This window comes from Sinohyriopsis cumingii, chromosome 17 (genome assembly GCF_028554795.1).
Source record: "Sinohyriopsis cumingii isolate HCF-2022 chromosome 17, ASM2855479v2, whole genome shotgun sequence".
Classification (NCBI taxonomy): domain Eukaryota; kingdom Metazoa; phylum Mollusca; class Bivalvia; order Unionida; family Unionidae; genus Sinohyriopsis; species Sinohyriopsis cumingii.
The window spans coordinates 48,120,562-48,145,644 of record NC_142977.1 but is presented as its reverse complement, the minus strand read 5'-3'; the positions used below and the strand labels follow the sequence as shown (position 1 = coordinate 48,145,644).

The 25,083-nt window shown below is 34.1% G+C and overlaps 1 protein-coding gene across 1 annotated transcript; it reads right to left on the bottom strand.

The window, feature by feature from the left end:
- Positions 1–630: 630 nt before the first annotated feature.
- Positions 631–21,546, bottom strand: LOC149778566 (uncharacterized). Its single transcript, XM_089938361.1, has 9 exons — positions 21,186–21,546; positions 18,026–18,158; positions 15,991–16,216; positions 8,113–8,630; positions 7,226–7,573; positions 6,252–6,330; positions 4,711–4,747; positions 4,050–4,322; positions 631–737 (listed from the first exon to the last, which is right to left on the bottom strand). Exons 1-9 carry the CDS (start codon positions 21,544–21,546, stop codon positions 631–633), a joined length of 2,082 nt encoding a protein of 693 aa, XP_089794487.1.
- Positions 21,547–25,083: the final 3,537 nt, after the last annotated feature.

The window sequence follows — 25,083 nt, the reverse complement described above, 5'->3', positions numbered from 1 at the left end:
ACTGATAGTTTACTTTGGAGACCTTATACTTACTGCGTGACTGGAGTTAGATAGACAGACAAACAGAGAGATGTAAGTCAAATTATGTACAACTTCTTATCTCGAGATATTCAGATACAGTTTTTAAAAAATCAATGGCCACGTTGATACTGCACTGTCATATTATCAAGGCAAAGGTCTAAGAGAACCATGATATCTTTCTAGTACATGCTCTTTACATATATAATTTTTTAAAATGTCGTTGATGAGAACGGTAAAACCGTTTTCAATTTAACTTATCTTAAGGACTAAAGACCATCATTTAAAATATATGTGGCTCTCTGAGTATGTTCTCGGTGTTCATATCTAATGCAACTTCCTATACTCAGGGAAAAATGGCAAAGCGTAGGTAAAAATTCGAAGTAACAGTCCTTCATGATTTAATAAACAATCACACATTTTCGGGTCGCGATTTACAAAACCCAAAAAACAACCAGTAAACAAGTAAAATAATACAGAGCTCGTATGTTATTTATTTTTAATTTTGGCATAATTCGTGGGATAGAAACGGCTGCAATAAAACACCTAGAAGAGTTTGACTTTCTTTGGATTAACTTCTATCAATGTACGATGTCTCGTTTTGACTTAACTCTATCGGTCAGAACTGCCTGCACTTTGTAACATGAACATACTTGTAAAGCCAATACACCTTAAAGAGCCCCCAGCATAGGAGAAAAGATAACTCTTATTGAATGAACCTACAAATCATAAGTGACATCGATCATGATGGATTATGTGTGCACTGTGCTAAATTTACCCTAACGATATATGTTAGCACACAGTGCGGATATTAATTTGAACACTTTATCTACACTGTTGTATATTGCACAATGCTTCATGTTTATTCAAGAAACAATCTTCTAAAATAGGATATTAGTTTCGTGACATTATGAGTGAATGTTGTCAGTACTATACATATCAGTATTATCTAGCACACTTTTGAATTTAAATCAATACATACCTTTTCTTTGAATAAACGACGCCAACAAAAGTTCACATAGATGCGTTCTAATTTAGCACGGTCTCAATTTATATGCTTATTTCTGGACTGGCTCATCAATAAATCCAGTACATTTGAGAACAGTACAATCGTCACTCGTGCACTGACGATTATCACACTAACTATATCAAGGAATGTAATAGCACACTAAATTAAACGGCCGTACTAACCTCAACAGACCATTAACAAATGACGCATCAGCAAAAGAGTCAATGCTGTGTGTTCAGTCAGTGTGTCGGCTTGTTATACCACCTATACTTACGACAGCTTCGTAATGCTTGATTCTCATTTTAAATGTACAGAAACAAGACATACATTACTGTTTATTGCGGAACTGCATAAGGTGTTTTTCATATAGACTTTTGCCCACGTGCATAGTAAGTTAAAGACATTCCTAGATTAGGACTGCAATTATGCACAATATTTCCCTAATCAGATGTCGTCATATTGAAATCTTCCTACTAGCAATACATGGAATTTTAAAGTGCAGAGCTACTTCAGCATAATCTGAAAACAACCAGAAAGCCAAAAACGACAGCGCAGTATATCGATCAGAACAATATGTGCATCGCACCATACCAAATATAGTCACTTGGTATATTATCAGACAGTAACTATTATGATTTTAGTAACATTCCTGTCGGAAAGGCTGAGATGTAGCATTTCCACAAGACGTTTGCTGATCAAATCTTGCTCGCAGAGAAACACATTTCAGCATGAATACAGAACCACCGTATTGTCTAATATAAGATACATCACAACAGATCGAATGTATAGTCTGAGATCCGGAAAAGCTCGTGTCAATAAATAAATTAAAATATACTACATGGCGATGGTACAAAAAGCGTGGTACCATGTCTCGTATACTTGAAACACGTATACTAAAAAAAGCATGTACACGAGAAAACAAAATCCAATGTATAACTAACATATGCAAATATAATAAGTCTCTCGTGCAAAAACGTTCGATCGTCTAGAATAGAGAAAAATGTCCCATATATAGCCTGCACTATGGAATGGTAAGTTGTGTGGTTTAATTTAACTAAGCAAAGCTGTGCATATATGACATAAATATATACATGTTTGCACATTATAAACAATTAGCTGAAATTGTATTTTGAAAGCATGTTATTTTAACAAATCAAAGATTAAGAATTCTATAATCGAACAACTACTTGCAAAGTAAAAACATAATTAGAAATTCCTTAACATGTACTCTAACTAGAACAAAACATTCAGGAGAATGAATGTACATAATTTAAGTAGAATCCCAGGATTACTCCGATGTTCATTAATAAACATCAATATGGGTATTGAATTCATCGATCATATTAGTTTGGTTATTTTAATGATATTGATCAATGACTCGTATTTAAGATTTCAGCTGATTATTCCTTACATTTCACCGTTCAACATGACCTAATGGTTTAACTTACGCAAAGACTTTCTATGGATGCAGAATGAACTGTGTGTATACTTCGTTGCCATAGACCATGACACAAGAGGTAAAGAAAAAAGTAAAAATGGAACATGTGAATACTAACTTAAACATTTTGCATATCAAACCTTGGACAGAAATAAGCAAAAATATCCAGATAGATGTTTGACATTGTTTGACAGGACTGAATAATTAACGTCAAACATATCTAGGTATCAACCGCACAGGTTATGTATGCATATATATATGTGTGTGTGTGTGTGTGTGTATGTGTGTGTATTTGTGTGTGTGTGTGTGTGTGTGTTGTTATGTATACTTAACTTACATTGTTTTCTTGACTTTTGTCCGTGATCGAGGGTTGTGAATCGAGTTCTTCCTTATCTGACTTTCTTCATTATTGTAAGTTTTAAACAAGAAGTTTTCTAAAGTTTGAGTTGGAGTTTAGGACGTGTTTAGAATTAAACTGATTTTCCCAATGGAATGTATAAAACTTTGTGTCGTAGTTCAATTTAATTATATGCATATATATATATATATATATATATATATATATATATATATATATATATATATATATATATATATATATATATATATATATATAATGCGCTCGTTAAACATGTCATTCCATTCATGTCTAAGACCAGTCTCTTTGTAATGAGTTTAGAATTGTGTTGCAGAACCAGATTTAATTCTAGTAGACATTCAGTTAAATTATATATATATGAATCCACTCAGAGACAATCTAGATTACATCATTGGAATATATGGACCTTCAAGACTATTTGAATATCAGGAAATTCAAGACTTTTGGACTTTGTTTGCAACATTGTGAATTCTTGTTCTTGTAATAGGAAGTCTAGGATTACTTGAAATTAAATTCACAATACTGTGAGTGTATTTTCATTTGTACTTGATTTCACTTCCGTACTGTTGGATATTTTAAAACAAACACATACATACACACATATATATCACACACACAGACACACACACAGATACATATATATATATATATATATATATATATATATATATATATATATATATATATATATACCAAATATGATACAAAACACAAAATTTTCTTTCTTCTTCTATATCTAATACCTTACCACTTTTGAATCCTATTTCTTCCCATTTTAGAATTCAATACGTTTCCACTTGTTTATATGGTTGGAAGAATGATATCCTGTGGCAGCAAAATTTACCCAAAAGCTCAAGGACCGATCAAAGTGAAGCGTGATCCTGGCTGGATCATCATTGTAATACGGGCCAAAGAAAGACACACCTATAATTTAATTATTTCCCCCGCAGATTCAGGGTAAATTGACATGGAACTTCAGCGCATTACATGGAACTTCTTGTCTCAATCAAATACTGAATAAAAAAGTGTCACAAAGAGATATCTGTGTGGTTTTCATAATTTAAAAATGTAGAGGTTTTAAGTCAATAAAAACACATTTATGGTACTGTATTTCGTGAATTTAAAATTCCATGATTTTTCTAGTTTGTTGCAGAAATATTTCATCTAAGAACACTGATTTTTACGTAGTTTTTAACAGAACTTACCTGTCTTAAAGTTGTATAACATATTGGCCAAACTGTGATTACCATAGTGAACGCTCAAAGCAAGTTGGTAGTTGTGTTCTCGGTTAAGTCCAATAATGTCCAAATAGTTGGAGGTCCCGCGCACGGGGTAGAGTTTAGGTGTGCTACCATGCATGTACAGAACGATTACGATGTCCGTCCTTCCGTAGCAGGATTCAGCCTCGGGTAGATCCCACTCCAATCGAACTCCATCTGCTAGATTCTTTGCCACATGGATATTTGTAGGACCAGAATCTGCAAGTTACAATTGTACACGTTTTATTAACATCATGTTTTTCATGTTGTCCTTATCTTTTACAGGTCCGGTACTTGAAAATTTACCTCAAAGCTGAAGACGTTTTACATTGTCATATGTGACCATGACTCAGGTAAGCAGTTTCATCAACTCGACGTTATTTGTCAAACATCTTAGGTCATCTAGCTCACAGTAAAAACATACTAGTAAGGATGCAGAAAGATATAACGAAAGCATAAACACAAGATGTGCATTCTTGCTCAACGTTCCAAGAACTTAGCTTGCATAAACAATTCCTAATATATATATATATATATATATATATATATATATATATATATATATATATATATATATATATATATATATATACTATTTTATACTTACATTTTTCTAAGCCTTTCAACGTATCCAATCTGTCCATCTGAATAAGAAAGAAAATCATGCCAGGTTTTAGATGAAACAATAAGACATTCTGTTGTACGCTAACGTTATCGATTCGGTAAATTATAGTAGCATCAGTGTGTGTTTTATCATAACTTACTAAAATAACTTGAGTCATGATGACGATGCTTAATATTTCACTGCTTGCTTCATGTATAATTTGATTGTTATCCTATTTGTAGACATGTCCGGATGAAATAAATATTTATTTTGGAAAACCCGACAGTTGTCAATGACCTAAGAAGACGAAAACGTAAATATGCAATCTTTATCATCATAGTTTCATTATGTGTGGCTCTTTATACTATACAATTCACCCAAATGGTTCCAATAGGAACGAAATACAAACTATGGGCAGTTTTACATGGGATAACGAACATCATACTACCTTTATAGAGAAGATGTTTGACAGCAATGCTTGATTGTACACAATGACGTCTACAGTGACACTGACGTCGTCAAGTTCTTCTTTGGCCGTCATGAACCAGCAGTTATCAAGGTCTAAGGTTTGATTGAAAAGAAAACATGTCTCTCGAACACACACACATTCCAGATCACTTCTGCAAGACCCAGTTATCTGCAAAACATGGTACACGGCAAAACTTCAATAACTCCGCCATAATTTACTCGAACACTTAGTCTCTGTTCTTCAGGAAGCTCGATTTACTATTTCATTCCATGTCTACAGCTGCATTTTGTCTTGAAACCTTTTAAACGCTGCTACAAAAGAAAACTGTAGCTAACAGTGTGCATTCACATTAATTGCAATATTCAAAGTTCTACTAAAACCGACTACAAAATCGCTGGCAATTCGTGGCTTATTTGACTCCGGTTCCAACCACACATATACGTTATTAATTAATCTCAAGATGTTATAGTTATATATTTCAATATGGAAGCACCTAAAGATTAAGACAAATTAAGATCATTTCAACAAAAAAAAACTTTTTTGGATGCGAGCCTCACTTTAATTGCCACACACGAAACACACATTAATATACGGGTGTGTACGTCTCACTTCACCAGCACAATTTCTGAATCTCTGGACAAGGTTATAGGAAGCCATAAGTATAAATATACCTGCATGCAAGTACTAAAATAACTCAATAACAGGGATTGAAGAATGTAATTTAGATGATGTGATTCGCCATAATGGAAGCGCTGGATTACGTCAGGATATGGGTCAGATGTGCACTAAGAGAGTTTACATTCATGTCCGATGCATTATTCAATGACAAATTACTGACAACAAATAATAATTTATGTTTAAATATAAGCAAATGCAACGATCTATATATATATATATATATATATATATATATATATATATATATATATATATATATATATATATATATATATATATATATATATATATATATATATATATATATATATATATCTGTCTGTGTGTGTGTGTGTGTGTGTGTTTGGTGTATTACGTTTACACTCTCACATTTTTAGAGCTTCCAGACATATATTACTTCTCCCGTATCATCTCTTGTCAAAGTAAACGTAACTTTGTGCAACCCGCTGTCATTATCGCCAGCTTGAAAAATTAATCTGATAAAGAAATAAATTCATAAATAAACAAATACTATTCTTCAACCAAAAATAGCAGGACTAATCAGTGTCAGTGTTGGAAACCTACGTCATATTTCTACCATATATATATATATATATATATATATATATATATATATATATATATATATATATATATGTGTGTGTGTGTGTGTGTGTGTGTATGTGCGTGCGAGCATTCGTATATACATATATGTATGGATATATGTATGTGTGTGCATACGTGCGTATGTATGTATATATATATATATATATATATATATATATATATATATATATATATATATATATATATATATATATATATATATATATATATATATGCGTACGTTTATGTGTGAACCGCATAATATGCAAAATTTTCATGCATTTCTGAAATGTGCAGAAAACCTTCATGCAGTAAAATGTGAGTGTTGCTGGTAAGGAAATAACGTTAGTGAAAACTAAAACATGCAGACTAACTAATGTATTCCATAGCTAATTTGCAAATCATCATTGTTAAGGTGTTTTGTACTGATTTTATTCGCTACATCATTCTTCTTTTAGTAAAATATTCCAAAAGCAAGCGCTTCATCTTTCATTAATAAATAAGAAAGTAGGCTAAATTATTTTGTTTGTTCGTTAAACGATAGTCCATTGAGATAAAAGCTGATTTTGTTGTTACCTATCAAGGATAGGGCATTTTAGGTTGTCATACAAATATAATTTTACCTTCACGTAACTATCCATTTAATTGCAGAAAATAGTATGAGGCTGAAGTTTGAAACAGGTATAAGCTCAATCAACAGTGAACAAATCGAAGGAGTAACGTTGAGAACTGAACTAGAATCTGACACATGTTCGGAACAATTATTGAAAGCTAACATTTTCGTACCTCGACGTGTATGTATATGTCCCATTCACTTGATTTCGCAACAAATAAACAGATCCATTGTTAACAATTGGCCCAGTGGCATCAAAGTTCACTTCAGTTCCATCCACGATGGTATTGCCAAGTATGTCATGTGCGCTGACCCAAATTCTCACTGTCTTTTCGTCACCGAGTGTGACATTGAACGAGAACTTCTCAGCTAAATTGTCTATGTCGAACCAACCATTAACTGGCAAATCGGCATCGTCTGAAAATTTCTTTACTGCCTCAAATCGGACTATTCCATGTTTGTTGGGCTTTGCTCTTGTTGTTCTAGCACCTTCGACATCATCAAAACCCTTTGTCACATACCTTGATTTAACAGAGCACAATATTTACTATCAAGTTATAATACATATTTAACATTATCAATTGTGAAATATTGAATACTATAAATATGACCTTTAAATTTTCAAGATTTTAAAAGTACTTTTTTTAGCCTAACTCTATGGTGGAACTATATATGCCCTCGATAGTTTTGAGAAGCTGTTGTTTAGCACACTTGAGTGTTACCATCTAATGATATTTTGTCATGCTATTACTTTTGATGCTATCCTCTTTCAATATAAATGCAAAGATTTGCAGCTGACGATTTCATGCAAAGATTTATGTTACCTACCTTATAAGAAGGAATTCAATTTTGAAAATTTGACAGGTAGAGAGTATCACTCGTCGGCAGCCAGGAGGGTGGCAAGTACAACAGACTCAATGACAAACGGACTTTAAAACTATCTGACTTGCTAGATAGATACATGTTTGGGTATATAGGCAGGTAATTAGATATATATATTTATATTAATTTAGATACGCTGGATATAATGCCCCATAATCTCTGTTATGCAAGAACTTACTTCAAACTGTGCAGAATATTGTATTTCTGAATGTCCCAAAACTGGATGGGATATGGTTTAACTGTATTCAATAAATTCCCATCTTCGATGAATTTATTTACAAAATGATATGCCCACTCTACGGTAATTTCAAGCATTGTTCCGTTCTTTGCCGTCTGCCATATATATCCAGTTTCCCGAAGGGCCGTGGACACGAATATTTTACTGTCATCGTTGTCATTCAGACTGATGTTAGAAGTGGGGCTATAGAGGACAAGACGTCGAGTTATTTTTGAATTATTTGCCTTGTCCGCAGCTTCAAGTAGGACAGAGTACATGCCATCTTCTTTAGGAGTAAAGCAGTGACGGTAAACGTTCTCATGGGTATGGTTGAAATCTTTGTAATAGACAGGATTTAGGGGTGAGATTTCTTCGAGGTTGCCATACGTATCTGGAGCAAGCTTAAAGGCTTCCAAATGATAGCGTTCCATTCCCGAGAGATCGTCTACCCAACCGGCCCAAGAAATGTTGATAGCGAGCTACAATTGAAATTTGAAGAAACAAAGGAAATTCCAAGTAAACATTAATAGGATAAATAAATAGTTGAAGTAGTTAATAGTATTTTATTTCTTAACTGTACTCAACGTTCCACATGTTTGAGCAAGTAGAGGACAATGCTTTTGTTCTCATAAAACTTCATTTGGTTTTCTTCGCAAATAATGATCTTGTAGTAATTAAGACCAATTCACGCTCAGTTTTAAAATGTTCTCTCTTATTTGGTCTGATGTTTTAAAATGGAAACAGGTATAATAATTGAATTCATGTAACACGCTATGCTATTTGACCTGAGCCTAATGGGGGTTTGGAATATCTATTAAGTATCACATGTTACTAATTCGTACTTAGTCCGGTTTATGCCTGATTATACAGAATAACAAAAGATATTTGGGATTGTATTTAATGGTTCACATATTTTATCTGTACATGAAGTATGAAATCAGTGTTATGCTATTATTACTGTTTTTATATCTTCTGACAGTCCGTCCTGCCGCTCGTCTGTCTCTCTGTTAGTATTTTTTTCTCTTCCTAAACCTCTGGGTCTACCTACACCAAACATGGCACAAAAGTTGTAAATATGAATATTTAAATTCAATGGCAATGTAAATATTTGGACCAAATATAATCCATCGAATCATACAAATAACAAGCGTCAAAAATTGTTTTGCGTGCAAATAGCATTCATGTGCACATTCGTTCAATCTAATAATATTAGCAAGGTGACGTTTAATATGGCTATATACTATTATTTATTGTCAGAGCATTATTTTAAGAGCATTTTAAACAAATTGGAATTATATATAATTAATTTACCGAACAAATCTGTATCAACAACACCAAATAACAATTGATTCTACTAGCACCACTAATACTGCATTCAAAACTGAATATCTTTCAATGACGTAATTTATTTTTGAAATAGGTACACATTTAATTTTTGTGCAATCATTGAGTAAGTAAAACGTTGGTATCAGTTGCAATCGCATCAACAGTGATAGCTTTCCAAAGCGCTTGAAGGCTCCGCCATGTAAAATTAATTGCTTGGTTAGGAAAGAAAGGAAGTATTAGAAATGTCAGAGGCAAGGATAATTGAACGAGATAATCTATTTAAGAAAGAACGGTTGAACTGCAGAGCGAAAGAGGATTTTGTTTCAGGAAGTCTGGTAGGTCAATTGATGTCAAGAGGAGGAGAATATAAGATGATCTGCATGATCTAGTAGTGATCGTGTGTACATTTTTCAGAGCCATTCCTTTGTCTAAGCTGGGTAGATAAATGCAATCACAAATTCCATCCCTTACACCTCTGTTGAACATATATGTGCTTTGGATAGAGCTAAATATTACACGAAACACTCGCTATTAATGTTCTTGACGAACCGCATCAGTGCAAATACTCTGCCTTTTATCCTACTAAGAGTTACGCTAGACCAGATGTTTTGCAATTGGTTGCCGGTAAATATTTACAACTGTAAAGATGACCGTACTGACATCTTTGTCGCCAACTAAAACTGACGTAACAAAAATGTTATTAGTGCACCTTTTTGTCAAATGGCTGCTTCGGCCAAATAAATGTGGTTCCTTGTATGTAGTTTGAGTACATTTACATACGCAGGCTCCAATACCCTTCCGAAATGATTATTCTCAAAGCTCGAGGAATTAAAGAAACAAAGCTGATTGGGAATCAGTTTATTTCGCCCCTGAGACAAATGTGATAGCTAATCGGTTTGACAGTATGGTACATCTTATACCCCTTTTTCTTTCGTGCTCCAGGATGTTAATGTTGAAACAATAATAAAACCTTAAGGGATTCATAAATGCATCAAAAGCCATGGTTAGATGATGGATGCAAATGACGTCATTTTGGGAACGGAATATGGTTCCTCAATACAAAATGTAATCCAAGAATTAGAATATTAATAGGTTTTATATATAACGAGCTAAATTTCGTCATGACATACAATTAAATACATCACATGGAAACAATATATTATGTATCGAGACTAGATTATAGCGCCTTTATTTAAACAGTAACGAATAGGTACGAAACTTTATTTGTAAAAATAAAAGCTGCTGTACATATCATTTAAGAAAATCTGACGAAATGGTCAAAAAAGTTAGGATTAATCCTGGTATACATTGGCATAAACATTTTTTAAATCCACCGCATAATAAAAGCATTCTGCCAAATTCTGCCATGTCAAAAACCTGAAAAAAATGTCCGTTGCCTGGCACAGTTTTATGCACACTGTCAAACACTTTATATATAAGTTGAAGACCTGGCGCCTTCGAGATGCAACATAGATGCTTGTAAATAAACCTATACAATGACATTGTCATCCATTGCAACAAACGTTCCATAGCATTAAATAAGATGTATTTGCAAAATCATGGAGCGGGTGATACATGCAACATTACAATAGTATCTCAAGTCCAGTAAGTCTCTATCAGATATTAAGGATGAATTCAGATGTCAGGGAAGGACAATAGACAATCTACTCAGAAACAACATTTATCAGAGATGCCTTCATAAAGAAATAACTTGCAATTGTGTCTTAATCGACTTGCAAGAAGCTTATGACAAGTCATGGAAGTATGGCATCATGACCGGCCTTTTCAGGAATGTCTATGTGCCGCCTACAAAACAATGTATCTAATTTTGTGAACGATACACGTTTCAGAGTTAGCATAAGTAACATCCTTTCTAAACGCCCTATACAGGAAATGATTTTACCTCGGGACAGCATATTGTCAGTGAAAATCATCGCCATACAGAAGCAGATCAGAAACTCTAGCTTAGGTTATGCAGGTCATAAGTTAGATCTTAACTTGACAATGACTCCAGAATGTACTGATCAGCTTGTTGATTTTATAAGCAGGTGATTGACCCGTTATGCACTCAAGGGCCCAGACGTTTTTCTCCAAAACAAATGTGAATAGAGGCAGATGTTCAATCACTGTTGATTGCCTACTCATATTCGTATATACTGTAATGAACAAACCCAGATAAAGCAGCTTACATGTATTACGTTTTGTTTGATTTTTCATATATTTTACAGAATCGTAAGATATATGCGTTTCGTATTTGGCTTTTTCTTCGTTTAACATTTATTTGGAAGGGTCTGTCTTCCTAAACGTGTGTTGAATTCATTTAAAAAGCCACTAATTTTACTTGCGTTATCACCGTTTAGTTAAAGTTGTGCTTAGGTGTCCTTAAACTGTACAACAAACATATATACATGCATGCATGAACGCCTACATACATACATACATACATACATACATAAAAACATACATACATACATACATACAAACATACATACATCCATCCATCCATCCATCCATCCATACATACATACATACATATATTCATACACATACATACATACATACATACATACATACAAACATACATACATACATACATACATACATATATACATTCATACATATATACATACATATATTCATACACACATACAGACATACATACATAAATACATACATACATACATACATATATACATACATACATGCATACATACATACATACCTACCTAAATGCATACATACATACATACATACATACATACATACATACATACATACATACATGCATATACTGTTACGATTCATTGGTCTTAAACTAAGTAGAAAAACGAGCGGAACCAACGAGTTTTGTAAAATCAACAAAACAAAAATGATTTGAAAACAAAGTAAAAATTTAAAATGAGCATCAGTATTGAGAATTAAATTCTGATAAGTGTTAAATGTTATATCAGAAGTCCAAATGTTTAGAGTTTCAATTTAGTTCCAAATAAATTACAATAATGAATGTGTTGGTGAGCTTTTAGTCTCGAGTGTGCTGGTGTACCAATATCTTGGAATATGGTGATGTGGTAAACGGTATTTTGACATATCACAAAAATAAAACCCATGATGTCCTTGAGTGAATTCACTAAAATTCCAGATTAATGACTTAGTCCATGAAATATTGATGAACATTTTGTATTTCCAGTGAATAGTTTAAATAAATAAATCCACCCAGTCCAAAAACTGAAAACAACAACAAGACTGATTTCAATCCTCATGTTTAGTCTACGAATAAGCAATTTTCAAGCAAACATCATTATTATAAAAAGGTTAGACACACTATTATGACCAGGATGTATGCTTCTTCAAACCATTCAAAGTTGTCTACAATTTTAGGAATTTGCAAGCAGAAAGCTAATTCATAGATTCAGATTCAAATAACCAAGTTTACCTCCATTAATAATGAATTGAATATTTAGTCTAAAATCATGGAGAAATATTAGCAATGTACTATGTTGTTTACAAATATGTGTCATTGGTCAGGCAGACCATTAACTTTATTTTGCTCTACGATCACTTACAAAATACTTATATATATATATAGTACATAGTCATAGAGAAAAAAGCCAACAACCAGTACAAATTAAAACAAACATAACATTGTCGAAACTTTAATAGTTTAAGCGTTTTCTCATTTCTGAAATTGTGCCACCAATTGTTTACAAACTTGGTTGCACCAACACAACTTTAATTTAATTTTAAGTTAGACTATAGCGATTTTATTGGCTGAAATTTCAGACGGATTTAAAATTGTTTAATTCAATATCAAAATTCGAAACTTACATTAAGAATTATGTTGGTGATATTGAGGCAAGTGCATCTATTATATGCATATAAACGTAGTCACAGAATATTATTTGTATTAGTCAAGGATGGCACGACAACTCAATATGGAATGTATTAGTTCGGAATAGCATTACATATGAATGGACAATACCGTAAAATCATTATCCGTTGCGCACAGTGTTTATGTAAGAAGGCTGTTTAAAAGAATTTTGAATATTAGTGTGCTGCAAAATCTAAGTCATTACTTAGTGAACATTCCGCCAGTGGATCTTCACAAAGTAATATCGATGCACCTGAACACAATTGCTTACGTTGATTAATATATTGTTAAACACCATGTTTTCCCTCACATTTTGTATGTCGTTCATACACTGGAATATAGCATTTACAATCGCATGGTGGTTTTCAAATTGTTTGCCCCTCACCCAATCGCAGATAATGGAATTCGGACAAAACTGACAAGGAGCTAAATCAGGACTGTATGGAGGATATGACAGAGTGTATATGAGGTACTCCTTCATAAATTCTTCAGTACCGTAGATTTGTGCGCCCGTGTGTTGTCATTTAATACACGGGTACCCTTTTGTGCCGACGCGCGGAAGTGTTATTCAGTAGTGCACCACGACCTTTGGCAAGACGTTCCAGAGATACAAAACATTCAGTGACACTATTAGAGGCAGACAAAGGTATATGCATGGCTGGATACCTTTCATCGAAAATTGACAAGTACAAACTGTTTTGGTAGTCTCACTACGACGATCGATTTGTGGTCTCTGCTTGTTCTCTCCGATCCAGTCTTTATTATCAACCCTTGCGTCGGGTTCAAAAACTAAATCCATGTTGCATCAACGTGACAATCTCCTTCAGACGTGTTTGGTAACTCTTTTCATCATATTTGACGAGTCGATTTTTGGCGGATTTTAATCACAGTATGTTTTTCACCAACAAATGAGGGATCGTTTTGCAAAATCCGTTCCGAGCACTGACTGATCCTATATTATATTCAATAAGCTGAAACTGAAGATTTACTGTCCGTGATAATCGAAATATATACCACAGTGTATTACTAATCTTCTAGCAACTAGCCCATTACAGCTGCCAATTCTTGCCCAGCAAATATATTCAATGTTCCTCCAGAAATTTGGTAATCTTACAATAATTCACTACCATCTTTAGATGGAGGAAACGACATCATAATCGTATGATATGACAAAGAATTGCATCCGCAAAATGAATCCAAATCGGCTTCGATATCGGTCAGAATACACTTAAAACGCTCAAAATTTACAGTATGCTATTTTGCACAATAGCAAAGAAACAACTTTTTTGATATTTTACGACATTGTTGTTTACCTATTATACATCTTATATATATATATATATATATATATATATATATATATATATATATATATATATATATATATATCAGTGAATGATGTGCTGCAGGTACAAACACAAATCATTTTATAGAATGTTATGTTAAGTATGGATCTGCATCAAATTTATTGAGTGGTTCTAAGAAACAACGTTAGGAAAATATTCTGAGCTTTTAAAATATCCTTCTAAGCAGTCGAACCCTGCTAGAGAATGTAATAACATCGATTCCGAGCACTATTTTAGCCAGACCCGTTCACTGAAATGAGCTAGAAACTTTTATACTTGTACTCGAGTTTACAACTATCTAAGCTATATTCAGGAACAAAATCAGCCGACAACTATATATATATATTGAATTGTTGCTACTGGTAATATCGATGTAACTGTTTCCCCAATTTTGGATACAAAATGTACTTGTACCTTATGCTCTTTGAAAAGCAGTAAAGCAAACGATATAGTCTGACTATACCTCCCTGTTTGTTTGTACCCCATACATATTTCAGTAAAGGAAAACGTTAATGGGATACAAAGTTCACATAACTTAGTCAATTCATTCACTGATTTATAATTTCTAACATGACATTGATTAGACTGGCCCTAACACTAGCATCCTCCGCACCTTTCATTCTTAACGATTTTTCCATACTAGTACGGCGCCATATTGCATACACTATGGACGAGCCTTTTTCTCAGACAACATTCTGACGTAGTTCATCCTATTCGGTAACTGCCGTATAATTCCTAAAATTACCATAATATTGAGGGTTTAGAATTATATCTTTGTCCACATGTACCTAGAAATTAAACCGCTTGTGAAATCCATGTGAAAGGCAAATTTGTAGTTGGCACAATTTTCCTTTGCTTGATTTGACATTGTAAGTATCGGAAGCAGACAACATAGTATTTTCCTTCTATGTAAATGGATGTGTAGTCCTTCTTACAGCACTTCGCTGAAAATGGACTTGTCCAGGAATTGAAAATGACTGGCAAGCATAGTTGTCTTTTACACTGGAAGCTTCCCTTTGGAGTGAAACGCGCAGACGATAACAGTGTTAGCCTGCCCCCCCCCCCCCCCCCCGCAGTATTCCCATAATTACCAGAGATTTTATTCACCATATGTTAGGGTTAGGATCTCGTTTCGTCGTAGCTTCTAACTGTATTCCCTTGTACCTTCTCTATCCTTCCTTGTCGATTGTTTTATATTTTTACTCTCTCATAACCCTCTTGGTGATATAGTTCAATGTTCCGCAATCATTATATATAATGTAAAGGTATTTGACATATTTCTATTAAATATACTATTACCTTGGTAAATTCATTCTCGATTTTTAAAGGCGTATCTATAGGTCTGCAAGCTACAGAGTTGCCTGACTCAGAGCAGTGCAATGGCGCTTCAAAATCAAACCTGAGTTCCACTTCTTTCCGGGCCGTCTGACCGTAATAAATCTGGGTCTTCCAGACGCCGTACGGCGGAGAAGTATTGACGAGTTCTCGGTAGCCGCCACTCTTTGCGGTAAACTCAACATTAAACCTATTATGATGTAAACATGAATAGTATTTATACGTAGATGTTTAAAATATTTTTAAACAACCGAATTGTACCTTTTGATATTAGCAGAATGTGTTTCTATGAACAATAAAGTCTTTATCTAATATAACAAAAATAATTATCTAACCTGTTTGATAGTATTATATATATATATATATATATATATATATATATATATATATATATATATATATATATATATATATATATATATATATATAGTAAACATTGTATGTATCCTAACTCCCATGCACCAAAATTGAACAAAATTACACAAATGCACTAAGACCAACTTTCTAAATTAACATTCATATGTATGGACAGATATTTCAGTTAAGAAACTATATGTAGTTTGTTACAAATTTATTTCATTCATGAAGTTGATAATTCTTTGGGAACATGTCTGGAAGAGGTGAAAAACACTCGCCTGCTTTTTGCGTTATTAAATTTAATAAACATAAATTTAAATATACAATGGATCAATGGGGATGAATACGTAATAAAACGAGAGGAAACCCACCTTTATCAACTAGTTTTGCATAACCAATTAGCACAAAAGTATGACATATCAGTGCAAATGGAATGATTTTAATCTTTATGGCAGCATAGTAACACGATTTGGTAAATTATATTTTTTCATTTTGAAAAATTGCCTGACCAATGTAGAATCTAACACGGAGCAAATGTCTTAAAGCTATAGGTGTGGTAATTGTGTCTATACATCATAAATGGTAAATAACGCTTCTTGACATTAGATCTGTTAGCTCACCAAGTAAAACGTTTCCATTACTACACGAGTTCATGTCTTTCAGCTGTTAAACTATTTGCGCTAGCGCAAGGATATTTGTGATGAGGGGTGAATGGGTCTTGTTGGGCACTGTAATCAAAGCAATACAGACCATCTTGGGCCAACCAAACCCCGGAATGGGGGCACGTGACACCGTTTAGCCAATGGAATATAGTATTATGGTGTACGAATATATGGGTCCGCATTCTTAGCGTTACTTGCAAAATAATTCTTGGAGATATGGGTTGTATATTTAGCTATCATAATTTGTACAATTTCCACCACCACCCCAGCAACTACCTTGGCGTATAGCTTCCTATGTTGTAATTATTTTGTAAATATCAGATGAACATGAAATTGTTGAAGCTTTAGATGAATTTCTCAGTAGTAACATTGCATGATGAAGGTGTTCACACTTGTACTACACAAATTATTTAAGCGTCACATTTATTTCATATCTTTGTATCCTTTGTTATTTGTATATATTTGAAAACATTTTTTTGGTTTCATGGTTTACAAGTTTACATTCAGGTCTGAATTTTAACTAAGTACTTTATCACATACTATGTTAAAGTAATTTTGTAAATAACTTTATGCATGTTAGATCATATGAACACAACATTATTTTCAATATTCAATACAATTGTCTCTTATGTGGCCTGCATCAACAAATCTTTTTCCAGCATTATTCGGTTTGCTCAGATTGTTACTTTCCCCCTTACTGTACTCCTTGTTGTTGTTATACTCTTATACACACCTCAGCACTAATGGTAATGTGTTAAATTCTACGTCTGTTTGCTAATGAAACAATTAAACTTCTCAAGATATTTTTGCAGATTGCAGATGATATTTCCTTACCGACATAAATATTTTCTTTGCATACAGGTAATTTTCCTCATGATTGGTCCCCAAAAACGTAAGTAAATAGATACTTGATAAATACATTTACTTTATTCCTATGTACACACATCAGACAAAGAGAGAGAGAGAGAGAGAGAGATTACCAGTCGCCATGTTCTAAGTTAATGAAGAAAAAATCATCGATAATAGTGCAATTAGCAATATCCTTTGGAGTTACATCGGACAGTCCCTGGCAATCGTATTGCTTGGTAAAAGCAATATCACGTATCTGAGTACCTGAAAAATGATAAGAAAACCATTTTTGTGCCATTCATTCACAAACAAACAAAACTAATATTTTCATCACGTTTACCTGTATGCAATTCATACCAATATCTGTATAAACACACATAGATGCATACATACATATGCAATGTTTGCTCTAGAGAAACCGTAGTAGTTTAGTGGCAGTCCATATATGACGTCAGTCATCCGTTTGACGGGAATCAGACTTGTTTACTATTGTTAACGATGGGGTGTAGGGATTCTTGAAAAAATGTGACGTCATTAAAAAGAAAAAACACCAGCGCCAACTACCAGAAAAAATGTAAACTATGTATTATCGCAGTATCGCAGAATATGTGCACGGCACCGGAGGCACTCGACCATTGGTATTTAAGCGCTAATTGGTTGATCGATTTGCTGCTGAACAATACTCATTGTCTATACCACGCGTTGACAACTGAAAATGTACCATCTTCCCATGATGAGATAAAATCCAATCAGTCAGTCAGGAAAAGTGTTTGTCTCTGCTCGCAAGTAATAGTGGAATTTTGTCTGCATAAATGACCCATTATAAGAATTCAATGTGAATTGATTATGGATACAAATAAATTACATAGCCTTTCTTTATTGCATAGGTGCTGTCGTAAGAAAGGTTTGCCAAGAATAACCATTTAAGACGTGGAATGAAATCAAGGATCTCATGGTTTTGTCGGTCAAAGCTGCCCGTTTCTGAAAGGAGTTGAGAGGGATTTCCATGAAAAAGGATCACTTTTTAAATTTTGAGCACAGCACATAACGAGAAGTTCTGTTTAAAAATAATTCAGGATTCTGCTTAGCTTGATAACCGTTTGAACGATGGCGCGATTACCTCTGATGTTGACTGCACGCCTAATGCTTGCAATTCAGTGCGAAATAACTTGCTGTAGTCCAATTATAGTCACAGTCGCAAATTGATTTCTTGAATTATGAGCTGGTCGGATTGTATGAATGACAGAAACGAAAATTACATACAGATGAACATGATATAGAATTGAAAGAAAACATGGAAGATTGAATTGGAAATCAAGTTAATGTGGAAGAATGATGATCAAATAAGATCATAAAAATCATGTTGTGTCGGAACTGCGCAACATTCTGACAAGACCAGATCTGGTTGAATTTAAAATGACCATCCGTTGCTACTCAAGCTATTCCTGACACTGCTATGCATCAATGGATCAGCTTCTCATGCAGAAGGAAAGAGTGACGTTTACAGAAGCATTAAAACATCTGATCAATTGACTAAGCAGTTGAAGCTGGATGGCTTTATCATCAGTCGAAGTAGAATTTATCTTCATTGTTTTGCCGAAGCGCAGATCGATCGTCATTGGAAGGTCAAAGGCACGCGTAAACGATTCCCGTAAAACTGGTTATAACACAAGAGACTATCACCATGCTTGAAATATTAATATAAAGTTTTGTACAGCCACAATCAGGCACTTGCAAGGGCTATTTTTATGCTACGGCTATGCAAGGTGTTATTATAAGTAAAGAGGGTAAGTCTTTTGTTCCACACGGTCTAACGTCTGCAAATAAGCAGAGTCTGTTACTGATGCATGTGAAAACGGACTCAGTCTCCTTGATTATGACTGGGTTGTAAATACCCAACACAAGCCAGAATGAGTCTAACGGTCTTGGAAAGCGAGACGATGTTGGCTATTTGATAAAGAAATTAGTCGTCGAGAGCATCCAGTTATGGGCTAGATTTTGTGAAATTGATGAAATCTCAAGGATTTCGACACCATTAAAAGGAATAGAATTGATCACTTGGTTAAACCCATTCTTGTGTTTACCGTTGATGGGTGTCCGGTTGAGCAAGGAACTAAGTGGATAGAATTTACCTCCAGACCACTACAGCAGTCACTTAAACATAAATGGTGACATCATCGACGCTCAACTGGAGAAAAAGAACTTTTTATTTGCTGGAAAGACTCTGGCCGAACTCAAGTCACAGTTTGCCGTTGACAATTATCCGACCGTTGTTAAATATATTGAGCTAATCAGCCCTTGGAACGTGAATTGTCCTTCAGACATAAAAAAATGATACGATCTCCACCTGCTATACTTGACTCAGATTATAAAGATCGCCGATGACAACGATGTTTCAATCCAAGAATCTCATATTTCAGCGTGGTTAAAAGTAAGTTGCTTCCTCCTCCTCTACATCCCTTTCAAACAAGTGAAGGATCTAAAGTTCCAAGGTCGATTCTATACAGCATGTACTGTCCGTCAGTTCAGTGTGGTAAGTGATAAGATTGTCACGGTACTCCACTTGCACTTCGCCTCTCTGGTCATACTGAGTAGCCACTCTGTCCTACACAAACATGAATATGTTCCGCCGGAGCGCATCAGTCCATTGAGTGTAAGCAATGCGAGATGATAGTCATAATCTAGGACTAAGAGGATAGAAAGAGTGCGGATTTGCTAGATGAAGAAGAGCTCGATTTGAACTAGATATCCCTTCTAAAGGACATATATCTCAGTCGGTAATGTTTTCCTGCTTGTTCCATGAAGTAGCATTTTACATAGCCACATGATGAAAAGAACGATGAGAAAAAAGTTTTGAAACGTTATGTCTGAAAATGTTTGATGTTAAAATGCCTTACTTTCGACCTCAAGAAACAAGACAGATACTCATTCCAGTAATACTTGTGTATAAACTACACAAAACTGAACTATATTAACGTTGAAAAGGCAATGAAACCACTAAGTAAAGCATTGCAAAAATAAATCCTGAGAATGAAACGCAATACCAGATATCACTTTAAAAAATAACCAAAATTGGATTAATTGTATTCAAATTCAGTTATATAAAATACAACAAAATAAGAGATACATAAATGTACAACTAACAAGTATCGATTGCGTCTTTCTCTTTTCATCTTTTCTGACTACTTCTCCACATTTCGCGGATTTGATATATATATAAGACTCCGATACTCAAAGAATCATTGCACAGCATTTTCCATGCAATCAGTCACGATCAGGATTGAAGATCACGAAGACATGTTTCCTCGTTTTCATACATAAATTTGCGGTTAAAGTAAATTAAGTAATATTTCACTAAATTCATTTCATCAAACTCACGCTTACCTGATTTTGGAATCTTGGAGATATTTACAAAGACTGTACCATCAACAATCCCGAATCCTGAACCGTGTACATACAAGGGCCTGTTTGAAAGCGATGCTTTTACATAGATAGACTGAAATTCAAATTTTAGGTAGTTGAAATCATTTTGGTTGCTCCAATGTGTGTAATTTGCTCTTGAAGACCGGTCAATGATGTAAGCAAACGTGGTCGTTGCATCAGTACGGTTTATGTGAGACAAAGTACATGTGCTGAGCGCTATTTCCGGCATTCCACTTTCTGGTGTCACTGAAGCATTAATAATAATAATAATAATACTACTACTACTAATAATAATAATAATAATAATAATAATAATAATAATAATAATAATATTATAATAATAATAATAATACTTCTTCTTCTTCTTCTTCTTCTTATTATTATTATTATTATTATTATTATGCAGTTTTGTATGTGTATGCATAGCGTTCAATGACACATCCGCACAATGTGTGCATTGCAAAATATGGTTTTAGAAAGGCATTGTATTTCTCAATGATTTTATTACGAGGATTGTTAATGTATAATTTATGATAGTTTTAAAATAGTTTTTCAATTATCAATAATCCCATGCCTTTTAAAATGTTTCTTGCTAAGATCTAAAGCTACAAAAGTTACAATCATAATACAGGTTTAAAATATTACATAGAATTTCACCTATGAATGCATTTCTCAAATCCATTAGAATTATTTAAAACGAGCCGTGTTTGTTTTCTATGTGACACGAATAAACAATATCTCTTACGTTTGGCGATTGTTACGAGACAAAGATTTGAATGATATTCTAAAATGGAAAAAAAGTAGTATCAATAATAAATGAAATGTCAAAATTTAAACGCTGCTTTTATTAGGCATGTTTTAAGAATGCGTGTATGTAGATTGTTATAATTGTAATGAATATAAAAATAGTGTATTCGAACAATGAAAACTAGAGCAATAAGGTTCCAATGAGGCAAGCTAATGATGAGTGGGATATGATACAAATGAGTCTAGGCGAAAGAGACTCAGTCTTATTCTCTTCTGCAAAATGAAAACAAAATATTTAATTCCTCCCTATTTCGTATATATTTGGTTCCTCCAGCCATCGGTAACATTACACGCTGTAACATACGTAACGTACGTAGCATGCAAACAATGCACCACGAATACAAAATACGGTCCACGGACCGGATCTGAATTTCTAACATTTTTATCCGGCCCACAAAACGGTTTACAAGATGGATTGCATCCTAAGATTAGATTCCGATAAAGTATATGCAATTGATTGTTATCAAGTGTATTTACCTTTTGTGGAAACAACAATGGAGAATTTATACAATAATTTGTAAGGTTATGTTACTAATTTAGTAAACAGGTGCGGCTCGTGACGGCTAACCAAACTTTGCTGATTGCCCCCATTGCGAAAACTATTGCCCAGACTTACAATTCACGCTGCAACTGTCCAGGCCGTCATTAACATTTCATCATCAATTCTAATAGATATTACTCTGAACTTCAATGTCTTACCCGAAAGCGACTTATCCTGCATTCAGATTTTCCCTAATATTTTAAATTTGGAGTCGAGTTTTGCTTATTTTATTTAATCTCTTCAGATTTAAACAAAATGTCTTGCTTAGGTTAGGAAACCAAAGGGCTAGTCACTAGTTAGTACAACTTATGATAGCATTTTCCGCAAAAATACAAAGCAAATGATATTGTATGCGTCAAGTGAAACTACCGAAGGAACCTGAACGAATATAACACTAAAATGATCATCCTTTTCCGTTTATATTAGTGGCCACTCTACTTAATAAATCTCTCCAAAGCAACTTCATTAACTTCCTAAAATGCATTGGATGACAATATTGCTTATGTTCCCAGGAAGAATTTCTGTGGCACCAAACAACTCATGAATATTTAGTATCAACCTCGGAACAATTATAGTTCACCTAACCAATACCATTTACTTCAAATGTACTTGATTCCATATTATATAGATGTGGCCTTATAGAAGGCACACAGTAAGTGTTTTTCTCTTCTTATTAATACCGCAAAACATATCTTGAGATGTCCCAACGACAAATTCCTTATGTAACTTAAACCTAAATACACTATTTCGAGTGTGGGGGTGCGTTGAAATCATATGAAATTAATATCCAAGTTCTATACACCGTAATTCAATTTATTAAAAAACCAAGAAAATGTTAATCAATAGTTTTTCTCCAGCATCGTGGTTGTTTGAAGAGCAGTTATATGATTATCCATAAACGGTATACATTGTGCACCTCTCTCTCTCTCTATCTCTCTGCCTGTCTGTCTGTCTGTCTGTCTCTCATAGTCTGTCTTTCTCTGTCTGTCTCTCTATTTCATCCACACACGCACGCAAACAGACACATCCTAATGAAGTGTTTTTCTATGAATTATGTTTTTTTTTATATCTTTTTCTCTTAATCGCACTATATATATATATATATTGTCTTCACTCCCTATGCTTTTCTTGAAGTAATGCAAATTGTGTCTAATACACGGGTTGCAACCTTTGATATGCAGAAGCATGCAGTCAGACAATATGTTTAACTTTTTGGGTATCTGTGAAGGAAATGATCTGAAGCGGCTGTTGACTTCCGGATTTTGTACTTTTAGCGATTACAATTATGCAAAGGAATACATAAATAGGTGTAAATCAAACCATCGGAGGACGTACTTGTCAGGCACGCATCCTGTCCAGTGCCGTTGAAGCCAATATCGCAATCACATGAATCAGGATAGACGCACTTTCCAGGGTAGCACGGGAGCAAGTGTGAACACGCCACTGAAATGCCAGGTGTACTTTTAAAGCATACGTTACAATAATGATATTTTCTATTATATGCAGTAGGTAGTAAACAGTAAGTGGAGTCATCAGATCTATGGTAGATGCTACGTATGCTATAAAGACATTTTCATATACCGATTGTTGTATGACCTGCATCAGGTTCATTACTAATCGTACCCCACCTCCCGTCTTTGAATGTAATTACATGTGACTGCTACAATCTAGGTGATGATTATTCCATCCCTTTAAAACTTAAAAAAAAAAAAAATAAAAGGAAACGTTTTCCGTCAGCTCAAACGTATTAATTTGGAAAATAAAACCTTCAACAGCGAGTGCACTATTTAAAAAAACGCATTTTTTACATTGTGCATCGTAAGATGAGCAGTTGTGTCGGGGATACTCCGCAGTTAAAATGAAGTCTGTATATGTATGCTCTAGGACAATATACAAGAGACTAACTGCTATAACCATTAAATTTAAACTAAAGGAGCTTAAACTACAGATTAAACTTTCTCTGAATCATTCGCTGAATCATTAAACGACATATGCGTATAATATAGACGAAAACCATTGCTATTCAGACTGCATTGCTTGGAATATGTGGGACATAATTAGCAAATAATGGTGCCCCAAATCCCGTCTTTGAAAGTAATTACCGGGGACAGCTACAATCTAAGTGAGGATTATTATATCCCCTTAAACCTTAATACATTAAAAGCAAACATGGTTCCGTCAGCGCAAAAGTTTTAATTTGGGAAATAAAATCTTCAACAGAGAGCGCACTGTTAAGAAAAACGCTATTTTTACACCTTACATCGTAAGATGAGCAGTTGTGACGGGATGCTTCGCAGTTAAAATAAGGTCGGTATATGTATGCTCTGGGATAAAATACAAGAGACCAACTGCTATTAACATTAAATTTAATATAAGGAGCTTACACTACAGAGAAAACATTCTCTGAATCATTAAACG